General features: G+C 39.9%; 1 protein-coding gene and 1 pseudogene across 3 annotated transcripts in view; both read left to right on the top strand.

Annotated features, from left to right (window-relative positions):
* Window positions 1-989, top strand: part of LOC147817685 (uncharacterized) — a 5,036-nt pseudogene extending 4,047 nt beyond the window's left edge. The window contains exon 7 of the transcript XR_015436147.1: window positions 835-989. The product of XR_015436147.1 is annotated as an uncharacterized LOC147817685 (transcript). The remainder of the gene's footprint in view (window positions 1-834) is intronic.
* Window positions 990-2,785: 1,796 nt separating this feature from the next.
* LOC111673392 (uncharacterized) lies at window positions 2,786-11,883 on the top strand. 2 transcript variants are annotated; one of them, XM_087169855.1, is made up of 8 exons: window positions 2,786-2,961; window positions 4,645-4,965; window positions 5,792-6,124; window positions 6,511-6,636; window positions 7,621-7,752; window positions 8,613-8,644; window positions 8,726-8,860; window positions 9,958-11,883. In XM_087169855.1, the coding sequence occupies exons 1-8, from the start codon at window positions 2,814-2,816 to the stop codon at window positions 10,150-10,152; spliced, it is 1,422 nt and encodes a 473-aa protein (XP_087025981.1). In that variant the 5' UTR covers window positions 2,786-2,813; the 3' UTR covers window positions 10,153-11,883. The 2 variants fall into 2 exon arrangements, with proteins under 2 accessions (XP_087025981.1, XP_023286932.2); XM_023431164.2 differs by having other exon boundaries at window positions 2,790-2,961; window positions 6,505-6,636.
* Window positions 11,884-13,246: the final 1,363 nt, after the last annotated feature.

Raw genomic sequence — 13,246 nt, 5'->3', positions numbered from 1 at the left:
AAATTGATGTTTTGACTGTAAAATCTGCACACTTCCTCTCACAGCCATCCAAATTCACATGCAAGATCAGGGAGGAAGTGGATATACATGAAATTGATCACATGACTCTTATGTTATCCCTTATTGGTGAAAGTGATGCTGTTACAACTATCCCTTTGTTACAACCATCCCCGGTCTCCCCTATTTCAAATTTTAACGTGCAATAATTAGATGTCATGTTAGGCTATTTAGCCTATCATATTGTTTTATTGTACAAAAAAGTTTTACTGGTATCAGTAAAAAACGTGGGCTTTTTTAAAATTCAAATTTTTTTTATCTTGTTTTATTCGTTTTAAGAATCCGTTTTGATCTGTTCTAAATATGTGACTGTTTATGCTGAGGTTTGTTTAATAATTATTTTCAGACTCAGCCAGATTTTGCTGCTGCACCGCAAATCCAGATTTGCGTACACGAGCTCAGACCTGACGTGAGATCTGATCGTAGCTTCCGCTCACGTCCAAATTGATAAATGCCGAAGCTTGCGTGGAAATGGTCGTACGCACGGTTTTCTGCCGTACGTTCGTTTGATAAATGAGGGCCACTGTGCGTATCCCCGAGGGCTGACAAATGTGTTGAACGTTTCTCCTTCCTCACGAAACGTTTTCAAACCTGATTTTCTTTGTGACTTTTTACAACATTCGTTTTTGACAGTCATGTTTATTGAATACTATGGAAGCACTGGCAGGAGTGAGTGTGTGAATGCGTGTGCCTCCTCATGCATGTGCATTGGACAAACTAAATGGGGATCCTCTCATCGACCAGAGGTGTGTAAAACAAACTTGTTCATCTTCACAGGTATGCTGCTGTATGCGTGTCTCACTCTGGTCATTGTGGTCATCCTTCTGTCACTGGCTCTGATTATAATCTACATCAAGAAGAAAAACAAACAATGTGGTAAGACTACAGGAAACACAGTAACTCACACTTCGCATTTCTCATGAAAAACTAAATTTTCACACGTCATGTAAGGTCCGAGGCTCATCCTGTGCGCCTGGACTTTTATCCAGTCATAACTTGGGAAAAAATCTACTCCACACTCACACACGTGATCCTTAGTGAACTCAGCAGCTTCCATCCATCCATTTTCTTCCGCTCAGAGCCTATCCCAGCATCTTTTCGGGCAAGATGCGGAGTACTCCCTGGACAGGTCCATCGCAGGGCAAACACATAGTTAATCCACACCTCAGTTTAGAGTATCCAATTAGCCTAGTCCCCATTTCCATGTCTTTGGACTGTGGGAGGAAGCCGGAGTACCCAGAGACAACCCACACAGGGGGAGAACATGCCAGCTGTGTCCAAGCCTGGACCCCAACCCGGAACCTTTTTGCTGTGAGGCGACAGCACTAACCACTGCACCACCGTGCAGCCCAATTTAGCAGCTTAAATGCAAATGCAGAAAATCCCAGCTTTTCTTTATGCCACGTAGCTACTTTTGTCAAGTTTGAGAACGTGTTTTTTTTTCAGTTTGCTGCGGTGTAACTGATTTGTAATGTCCTCCTTTTTACCTTTTTTGACTGTGTTTAAAATTAAATTCAATAAACTTTATTTGTCCCCAGGGGAAAATTGAAAAGGCACATGTCTCCACTTCATCAGTAACACTGCTCTGGTCCCCAGTGGCAGGGCTGGAAAATGAAGCGCTGCTGACCTCTGTTGGATTCACTTGGTGGTAGTAGTGCAGTAATCCAACAATCCAAAGGTGGTCTATTCAAAGTGTCCACAAGCTGTTCATGTTCGTTCTCTGTTAGGCTGCTTCATGTAGTGTAATTGCCAAAAGTATGTAGACTGTTCAGAAGGTCGTCTATAGTTTTCATTAGAGGCACCCCTCTCTTTTCAGTGGATGGTATTCACATGAACAGACCATGACAATGTTCTGTCCACTCTTGGCGCCAATCAAACACCATCAGTATAAAGTATTGACTCTGAACCGGGCTGGCTGGATTGATCCCAAAATATCGATACTATCGTCTCGTTTTTGAAGATCGATACCAGTTTCAGTCTCTCTCTTCTCCGTTGGCCTCATTTCAGAGCAGAAGTGTCTGTGCAGCCCATGTTCTGTTGTCATGTCGCGCGCACTCAAACATGAACCAGTGCACCTGACCGCCTCCACCTGGTGGAGCGCACAGTCCTGACCGCAGTGGCCCAGGTTTGAATCCAGCCCGTGCCACTGCCATCCCCTCTTTCCTGTCTCTCTCTTACTGTCACTATAGCATTAAAAAAAAATCAGTTTAAATAAATGAATGCAGTGAAGCCTGTGTGAAAGAGGAGTATTGTCTTTCATTTAGCACTGGTTTTACAAAGTGCTGCATGAGTGAATGAAGCCACTTTTTGTTCTGCTTCTGCTCATTAAAATGAATGAAGATTTAGCCTATTGATGATGCATTTACCTCATAAATCACGACACTGCTCTCCCCTACATGAAAATACACAAGCCGCCTTTAATGATGAGAAGTATTGATATCGATATTGGCAAGTCTGGCCTTGTATTACTCGGTATCGGATCGAGAAGAGATTTTGTGTATCGCCCACCTCTAACTCTCATGTAAGTATACTTTCTGTTACTTGTCTAAGGCGTTGTAGTGGTCCACGTTGAAATAGTATTGTGTGCTGTCACAGTCACGTGATGGAGCTTGAATCCCTGTAACATCTGAGAGCCATTGACAGCCTTATCAGGTTGATAAACTATTCTTTACTGCCTTTTTCGCACATGACGGTGTCATTACTGTTAATTAGTCATGTATCAGTGTCAGAGTGTTAATTGTGATGATTGTAATAATATGTGTGTTGTGATCGGAGGAGGGACTTCATCGTTTAGAGAAGTGAGAAGTTTCTTATTTACCAGTGAAGAAGGAAGAGAGGCAGCGGTAAACGCTCAGAGCCTCAACATGAAAGTCTGTCTCACTTTGATCTGCTGCTTCTTCCTCTGTGAGTACATCCACTTTATATTCCTGTCATTTTGTATTATTGCATAATTTTATTGATCATTTTATAATCACAGCTGCTCAGGCAGGAGTCGCTCTAAAGGATAGTTTCACACTTTTTCAAGTCTGGCCTAAAACAGATTATCTTAGAATCTGCACAGAACCACGTCTGTGGAGTTTCTTACTTACATTGAAAATACATTGAAGAATCTGTTTGTGGCCAGTTCAAACAGAAGAAACAATAACAACAAAAACATATGAGCTTGTGAGTTTTGTTTCAGCACAGACTAAAAAATCTCATCTAAAATACAGCAAGTAACTTCTGCTAAATAAACTGTACATCAGTTTACATCATGTATTTTCAGCATTTTTCCCAAGTAAAATTAAGGTATCATTAACAACAACGTCATGATTGGTCAGAAACAAGATTTGTTCTGTGCTATTAGTCTGCAGATTTCATTTGTTTTAGTTTTCTTCATTTTAAAAACATTCTATGCTTTTGATTTTAACGTTTGCTTTCAGGGCTGCAATCAACAATTATCATTATCGATTAATCTGCTTATTATTTTCTTGAACATTTTACAAATGTCAGAATAGAGCGAAAGATTGTATAAATTTCCCACAGCCGAAGGTAATCTATTCTGATCGCTGGTTTTATTCACCCACTCATCTAAAATCCAAAAATGTTCCATTTACTGTCATATATGATAAAGACAAGCAGAAAATCCTGAGACTGAGAAACTGGAACCAGCAAATGTTTAGCATTTACTAAAAAACAATTTGTTGATTATCGGAATAATTGGCAATAACTTGTCTGTCTAATGACTAATTGATTAATGGATGCAGCTCTGCTTGTTTTGAAAGGTGCCACTCTGTACTGTAACAGAGTGTGTATGTTCTGCTGCTTCACCCTGACTGTCAGTACAGTTTGAATTTTACAAACTTACTGCTGAATTTATAAGACATCACATCCTAGAGAGAAATAGAAACCTGCAGGTCACAGCCAAAATAAAAACTATCAGCATGTTTAAACCCACACAGTGATGTGGAAATATCATCAATTGTTGACTTTCTGGATCTCCAATCATTGTGTTGTGGTTTGTGGCTGAAATATGGAACTTTTTGATTCCAGCATTTTAAATTCTTCTGATTTCTTTTTTTGCTTTTTTGTGTAGTATTTCACATGATGGTGCTCTGTGACTACTGTGCTATACTGTATGTTGTGCTGTGCTGTATTTTTGTGTTTCCATGAGTTACAGAAAGTTTTCCTCTCTGTTGGATGATAATATTTAACTAAATGATTTACATCACAGCTTTAGTAGTAGATTTACATTAGTTTAATTATTGTCATGCAAACAGTTTCCTTTATTCTGGCTCTTTGGTGCCTGAAAAGAGAGAAAGAAGAAAGGAAGGAGGAGGGAGAAAAAAGAAAATGTAATAGCAAAATTAAAACATGTAAAAAGATCCAGAGTGACTCAGATACTTTTTACACGTTTTATTCTTTGAAACCTTTATTTGTACGGGGAAACTCAGCAGCTCAGGTCTGAGATCCTCAGTCAGACTGTGGTTGATCTGGGCAGCTCCCAGTGTGACTCTGGGTCTAAATGTGAAGCAGGAAATACTGTGATCAGACCGCAGCATCTTACAGGAAGTAGAGATAACTATTGATTGTTCATCTGTTCAACAGATCTGCAGGATGGAAGCACTACTCTTGTCTACTCAGGCACTGAAGGAGGAGACGTCACAGTTCAATGCTCCTTTACTTTATCTCGTGAAACGAAGGTCTTCTGTAAGAACAAATGTAAAGAAGAAGACATTCTCATTGAAACAACTAATAACAGAGCTCGGAGCGGCAGATACAGCATGGAATATAAAGAAGGATTTTTAAATGGAGGAGATCTGTTTGTGACCATCAAACAGCTGACCAAGTCTGACTCAGGACGATACAGGTGTCGTCTGGGCACATCTCTCTCTTCATACGAGGATTTAGAAATCATCGTCACAGACGGTGAGTTTCTACTAAAAGTCATAAAAATGTTTCTTTCTTGTCTTTGAAGGTCTGAAGAGAAGTGTCACAGTTCACTGGCAGCTGCTGATATATTGAATTCTTTATATTTTATATCACAGTGAACATTGATTAATGTTGGTTTAAAACAGACAGATCTGCTGTAAAGTAACTGATGGAGTGAGACACCAGTTTATTTGAATATTAATGAATCACACACATAAACACTTATTGTTTCTGTGATGAAGAATTTTATATCAGGAGCAGGAGCTGACTGATGACAGCACATGATTGTTGCACAGTATTTTTCATACTTCTTCATCTTGAGTGCGACACTGAACAGTTTGTGTCTCTGAACAGAAAGGTTTCATTAACAGCTTTGACCGTTGACCAGGATTTGTTTTCCATTGTTCACCTGCCACCACAGAATACTTTTAACAAGACATGTAGAGCATAAAAAAACATTTTTCATATATAAAGAGGCAATGAACGGATGAAAATTCATCCTCAAGCAGAAAACTAAGTTTCAGTTGTTCACGAATGAAGAAAAATATTAGATTTAATTATCAGATCAGTCGTCTACGTCTCTTAATCTACACTTGCAAAGCTGATTGTTCTGTTTAAGTGTCAACATTAATGAAAGCAAATAGAATCCAGTCAGAAGGTGAAGAATCCACTTAAATCATTGTTGTATTAAACTGTGGGAGTCAGACTGGGTGAACTGGGCAGCTCCCAGTCTGACTGTGGATCAGATTTGAAATTGTAACAGTTGTGATCAGACTGCATCATCTTAAGCACAGATAGTAACTGATGTTTGTCTCTTCATCAGCACTGCTGGATGGAAACCATGTAAAACAGCTCTATAAAAGAACTGGAGGATCTGTCACGGTGGAATGCTCCTTTACTTCCACTAGAACAAGGAGGTTCTTCTGTAAGAACCAATGTAGAACACAAGACGACATTCTTATTGAAACACGTACTGACACACTTCAGAGAGGCAGATACAGCATCAGATATTTAACAGGATCTGAAGGAGGAGGAGGATTTCTCTATGTGACCATCACACAGCTGACCACGTCTGACTCAGGACAGTACAGCTGTGCTCAGGACAGAACCTCTTCTTCATCTTCACACAGGAACTTTGAGATCTTTGTTTCAGACGGTGAGTTTCTACTGAACTGAGAGAAAATGTTGCTCGATGTCTCTGGAGGTGTGAAAGATATTTTTATCATTGTCTGGCAGCTGCTGCTGTTTTAAAGAAGCTGATATTCAGTCTTACAACCACATGGCTTTGTAACCCAAACTGTGAATCACACATGTACAAACTAATGTTTATCTAAATATTAATGACCTAATCACATTTATTACTTAAGAATGACAAATATGTTTTGAGGAATAAAAAGTGATACTGATTATTTTCAAAGATATTTCTTGTACTCTCAAATCATTCTTGCCAGTTTTTCTCCAGCAGCGCTTAGTTCAAAGATCATCTCATTTCCACCATCAGGATTTCTTTCTACCAGTATGTTTTTCTTTTTTCAGCATCAGTGCCATCAACCTCCGCAACAACAACAACACCAACACCGACACCGACACCGACACCGACACCGACACCAACATCTTCATCAGTTTCCCCTGAAGTCAACAACCCGTCTGAGACAACAACAACTGAAGGTGAATCTTCACTGTATTTAATAGATGAAAGTCTATGACCACAGATCATAGGGTTTCTTTTAGTGTGTGTGTATGTACTGTATACTATTTTTCATCCATCCAGCAAAAATGGCATGAACGCTTCATCTGTTCCAAACAGCATCATTTATTTCAAGAGCCTTTTGTTTTCCTCTCTCACAGCTGAGTGAGGACTCAGACTTATGTATCATAAAGTTTTCACGTTCTAGAAAAACCAACCAAGGAAACCTCTGTGAAAAAATACCATGAGGAATGAAAGCAGGTGAAACAGAAGCTGTCATAATAGATGGGCTCTTTGTGGCGTTTACAGTGTGATGGACCTGAGTGAGTAATGGCTGTACTCAAATAAATTGATGCAGGGAGGAAGGTGACGAAACATTTCTCGCAGCATGGAACATTTCAGTCGTGGTCATAATAGTCCTGAGTCAGCTAGGAAATGGTGCACACACTGACAACGTGGCCACAGACGCTGTGTAGAAATAGTTTGATGTTTTAAGAGATACACCCACTTTCTTGACACAAGTCAGATGAGAAGATGGACACCACTCTCATGTCTGTACGCTAAACGTGAAGCTACAGCAGCTGCCGGGAAGCCGAGCTTACATATTGGTTTCTGTTTGGATTCAACAATTAAATTACAACATGTTAATTAATGAGAGTTGGAGGTGTTTGTAGGTGGATGTTGTTGCCTTAGGGCAAAGCCAGGCTAGCTGTTCCCCCCTGCTTCCAGCCTGCTGCTATAATGTCCAAGTCAAACTGAAACTCCCACTCTAATGTTCATGTATGTATTTGTTTTGTGTTTACGCATTTATAGAAATGAAATATGTGTAGTGAGCTGTATGCATGCCATCAGGAGCCTCATGTACCTGAGAGTCCAGTACATAACATTAATGTCATATATATCATATGATCAATCAGGGAGTGTCAGTGTAAAATAAGCTTGTTCTTCTCCTCAAACTACCACAGGTGTGATGCTGTATGTGGGCCTGACTCTGTCCGTCATGGTCGTCCTGTTATCAGTGGCTGCGCTGATATTCTGCAGAAAGAGGAAATCTAAACCCGAGGGTGCCGTAACAGGAAACGTTCACACACACACTGGTGCGCAACACTACTGAAACTTCCCATTTCTTTCAGAAAAATGAAAATTTTAATTGTTGTCTCTTTGTACATCAGATGTATTCCAAAGCTATTCATTAATTTATGGTTTATAGTTTACATTAGCAGGACTGTACAGCTGCTGCACAACTTTAAAGGATAGTACATCTTAATGACTGAAATGAAGCTTGAATCACTCACTGGAGAAACATTTTCATTCTTGCCAAAGACTGGTAGTTCTGGGCAAATGAGATCTGTTTATGAACAATGTCTCTTTTTGACTCAGCCAGATGTTTAGATATACAGTTTAGTGCAGAGGTTTTCCAAGTCTGACACTTTAGAGGGGGAATAATCATGTGCTAAGTTCAGAAACTACAGTTCCCTAATGCAAGGGCTTTAGTAGATGGCAAACTGGCACTATTATAATTATGCTGAATTAGCTTTTAGTACTTCCTTTTTCTAACAAACATATGGATGTCACTGGATCACTCTGATACTGAGGAAAACTTAAAAATGTGATGATTCTCAGCCAGGTTCTGGAGTTACAGAAGCAGATTTATGAATGATCATAATGTTTACCATGTACATCAGAGATAAAGATTTCCTGGGAAAGCACAGGTCACTCATCATGTACATCATGACTGTGTGTCAAATGGCAGCAGTCTGGCCCCAAGGGTGTCAAAGCACCTTATTTGTCTCCTTTCACTGCTGTAGCTCCAACTGCTGACCTTGGTGACGAACGGGCCAAACTGTAATAACTAACTTCCTGTTATTTTCACAACACTGACATGAAACTGTCCCTTTCACTTCACTAAACTCTCCCACATAACGCAATGGTTTAAACTTACTCTTATGATTTTCAGAACTACCTGTGGAATATGCTTCTGTCACAGAGGTGAGTTTGAGGAAGTTTGATTCAGTATATGTGAGACCAGCTGATATAAATACAAACCAGACCTCTGTTCTTCTCCCGTAGGGCAACCGAGTGCATGAGGATATCGCAGAGGAGGGAATCTCTTCAGCTTACGCTTACGCCAAGTATACCAAACCAAATGGAGTTGAAACCAGTGATGACTACAGCTTTGTCTCTACTCCCAGTTCTAAGCACAAAGTAAGGGAAGACAGTGTTATGATCTTAGCGTTTGGCTCTGAAAACAGGAGTGTTTTGCTGCATCCTATAAAAAGCCTGACATGGTTATATTTTGATTTTTATACCTTTCATCAGAAACTGTCTCTCCAGTCAAAGACCCAACCTAGAATTGTTTTTTTTTTAACATATTTAGTATCCTTCTTTATTGTTTTTGGGTTGTCCATCCTGGCTCATTCTCGTGGACACGATGAACTGATTAGATTTTGGTGGACAAAGGTAAAGGTTAGTGTGACCTAACAAAACATTTTTTAGCCCCAACTTGAGACTTCAAATCTCACACAAATGGTAAATATTTGATTTGATTCTGGATAAACAGGGATGTAATCTGAGTGGTGGAGGCATACAGCCATTAGCCAGTAATCCTAGTTTCATAGTAACTTTTGTTAAATGAAAATTAAGCGTTTTTGGTTTTTTATTGATTGATATAGACAGTGTCTATAGTTACACTGCGCTTTGCCCAGTGAATCAGCAAAACACAACATGAGGTATTTATCATGTTATAAGAAGGGTAAATATATTTTCAGTTCATTATGAAACTGTGGCGGGACACATTAGACCGTGGTGGACCACGGTCTAGGTTATTAATGGGAAATACTGAATGAACATGAAAAGATGTTGATGATGAAAATGTTAATGTAACATGGAACATGGGAAATTACAGTTGAAGTGCGCTGCAGCCATCTCCTGGCAGGAAACAGTATGGCAGCAATTGGTGGCTCTTGTCAGTCGGTTAATTCTAGTTTCAACCATTAAGTTATTCAGAACCAGTAATAAAATCTCAGTCTTAATATTTTATTAAGATAATTGATATAGTCTGACACAGACTGACGGTGGTGGTGGTAACCTGCCAAGAAACTCAGTGAAGACTGCTGGCTAGTAAACATGGAAGAAAATGATAAATCATCAAATGTTTCATAAAGAACATTTTTTCAGTCTCAGTAATACAGTGGTGAAAAACAATTAATGTTAACATCACTGTGATTGTTAAGTAGAAATCTCCATGAGTACACATGCTTCATACTTAGACCCTCTGACCTCTCTTTGTTTTTTCTTTCCAGACTGAAGATGACTCGAGTAAACTCACCTACTCTAAGGTGTATTTCTCCAACAGGACCAGTGGCTCGCCCACTAGCGTTCCCCGTGGCAACACCGAGGATGTCATCTACTCTGTGCCTCGGGTAGAAGCGAGCTCTGATGGCGGCCTCACCAGCGATGATTCGTCTCTGTACTCTAATGTTACCAGACATCAGTAATAACATCAACGCTGCCGCTGCAGCAGCATTAACTCCTTCATTGGCGAACAGGACTCCGGTTTAAATGAACAACTGTGAAATGTGTTCACACAAAAGTCTGTTCATGTGACATTTTCATGTGACATCCTGTAAAAAGTTACAGTTCTGCCTGGGAACTTAACCCTCGATGAGCTGCCTCAACAATGTGCTACTTTCAGCTGTTTTTACTATCAGTTCTTTTGCTAATCTTATAATGCGTCTGCACTGGCAACAGCTCTGTGGTCCATCCTATTCTCATGAACGAATATCTCATCAACACCTTGAGGGAATTTGTTAAAATTCGGTACAAACATTCACTTGGACTCAAGGATGAGCGGATTAGATTTGATGGTCAAAGGTCACTGTGACCTTACAAACCTTGTTTTTGGCCATAATTCAAGAATTCATATGTTAATTATGACAAAATTAAATTAAAGTCTTCAGTACATAAGTACTGGAGTCTGCATAGGGAAGGATGTAAACTGGAATGTTTGGCAGAGGCATACAAATGCAAGGCAGTAATTCTAGTTTTAAGTTAATTTTATTACAGTTATTAAAGTATTATTATCACAATAAGTTATTTTGGTTAAGGTTAAGAAAAATAATTTATGTTTAAGGTAACTAAAGGGGTTATAGGAGTTTACATGTGTTGTGTGGTCTTGGGGAAGGCTTATGACTGTGTCTCTCGGGGGGTCCTGTGGAGAATTGTATTCTCAGAACCATGTTTCAGGTTGGTGTTGGGCTCCATCAGGGTTGTTTTGTCTCTAGTGAATTTCATGAACAGGATCTCAAGGCGCAGCTGAGGGCAGGAGAGTGTTCGGATTGGGAACCTCAGAATCAGTTCTCTGCTTTTCACAGATGACGAGGTTCTGGTGGCTTCATCAGACCGTGACCTTCAGCGTGCGCTGGGCGGCTTGCAGCTGAGTCCAAAGCAGCTTGGATGAGAGACGGTCCCAACTGAGGCCATGGTTCTCTGCCAGAAAATGGTGGATTGCTTCTTTTGGATTGGGAATAAGTTGCTGTCTCAAGTGAAGTAGGTTAAGTTAAGAGTATCTAAAACTGACCACGTAGTAAGGTCTTTTTCACTGGTGAGGATAAAATGGAGCATGAGACTGACAAGTGGATGGTGCAGCGTCAGCAGTAGACAACAGACAAAGCTTTAGCTCATGCTTTTCCTCGGGTCATGAGCTTTGGGTAGTGACTGAAGTTGCTGGAATGAGTTCCCTCCATAAGGTGGCTCGGCTTTACAGACAGGGTAAGGAGGTCAGAGAGGAGGGAGCTAGAGTTGGGTTAGAGCTGCTGTGTCTTTGTGTAGATTTTTCATCCAGCTGGAGATTATATATCTCATCTCAATCTGTAGAAATATGATCTGTCGGGCCATTTTCATAATCTGCTGAAACAAACAACCTAATAATACATGCAACAAACCTGTAGAAATAAAATCCTGCCTATTACCATGTATGTATAGCCACATTAATGTTCATATATTCCAAACCATAAGTATTTTAACAGTTACACATTTTTTGTTCTTCAGTCTCATGCATTCAATTTGAAATAAAATAATGGATATTGCATTAAAGTTTCTCCTACACAAAGTTTCTCCTACACATTGCAGTCCTTACACAGTAAGAATAAGGTCTATGGGATATAATGTGAGTGACTGTTCTTCCTTTTTTACTCTTTAATTAAACAAGACGGACTGAGTACCCTGCAGGTAGTATCATTTATTTCTCTCTTCACTTGTTATTCCCCAGTCTTATTTTCTTCCACTGAACCTACATTTACATACCAGTAGGAACCAGTCACAATCGTATTAGCACCTGATTCATACAAGTTTCCTTACGATTGTGAGGCTTGATGACATGTGATCTGCACAGGAGCCACTAGAGGTCGCCACTCCATCAGTTTCCACTCTGACATGCTTATAATCGTCTTAACAGGAGGTGTTGGCTTTGACTGTAGCTTCTTTATTAGCCATGACTTTGAGTTTTTTTTCCCATCTTTTTAGAAAAGCGCCAAATCATAACAAACATTATCTCATGGCACTTTACAAGGTAAGATCCAAACCTTACAATATCATAGAGTGAAGCTCAACAGTTCCCACAATGAGCAAGCACCTGAGAGAGAGAGAGAGAGAGAGAGTGAGAGAGAGAGAGATCAGGAATGTTTCTAATTTCTCATTTATTTATTTAAGCCTTGAAGTTCATTGAAGTTTCCCTAATTTATAATGATGCAAGAACAAACTGCTCAGGATGCCTCTAAATTTTCTTGGGACGTTACATCTTAACTTTCAGTTCACACCTTAATCCTTTATTATTTCAGGCTTTTTACTCATTCTGTGACCGGCGGGTCGGCCTCAGACTCAATGAATCAGTTAAACCCAGTAAATACAGTAGAGTCCTTATTGTCTTGCCAACAAGATGACTGCAAACTTTCTGAAAACCACTGCATCTCTCTAACTTGATTGGTTTGTTTCTTCAAGCTCCACTCTCTGCTCAAGGCAGATGGCCACTCACCCAGAGTCTGGTTCTAGTCAATGTTTCTACCTCAAAGGAAGCTCACCAAGTGCTTGCTCATAGTGGGAATTGTTGGGTCTCTGTAATTAATATTATAAAAAGGTATGGTTGAAACCTGCCCTATATGAAAAGTGCCCTCTTATAACTTCTGTTGTGAATTGCCACTATACATAGAAAAACTGACTTGACTTGACATGACTCACAGATACAAGAACAACATCGAGAGAGACCTTCGTCAGGAAATCAAGCCATAATAACAAAAGTCAGGGGCACAAAATAGGTAGACTTTGAAAAGTGAGGGGGACATGCCCCCCCACCCCCCCTGTGTTAAGTTTAACATGATTTTTGTTTATTTTTGAGTTTTGGGGTTAGTGTTTCAGAAGTCAGAGGGCTCATGAATTTCACGTATGACTATGTCAGCAGCTGATAGCCTAATCTGATGAGACAGAAGTTTTTCTGCTGTTGTGCTTTATAATTAGTGCCACGAGTGCTCAGCCCCGAGGCATCTATTAATCTTCTGTTTCGGGTTTATTATTCTTCCGCCAAATTTTGGCGCGTAA

Source organism: Seriola lalandi, unplaced genomic scaffold (assembly GCF_002814215.2).
Source record: "Seriola lalandi dorsalis isolate HSWRI2012SDOR001 ecotype SW California unplaced genomic scaffold, Sedor1 jcf7180002054917, whole genome shotgun sequence".
Classification (NCBI taxonomy): domain Eukaryota; kingdom Metazoa; phylum Chordata; class Actinopteri; order Carangiformes; family Carangidae; genus Seriola; species Seriola lalandi.
Note: the sequence above shows the minus strand (reverse complement) of the source record. Positions and strands in the feature narration are given on the sequence as shown.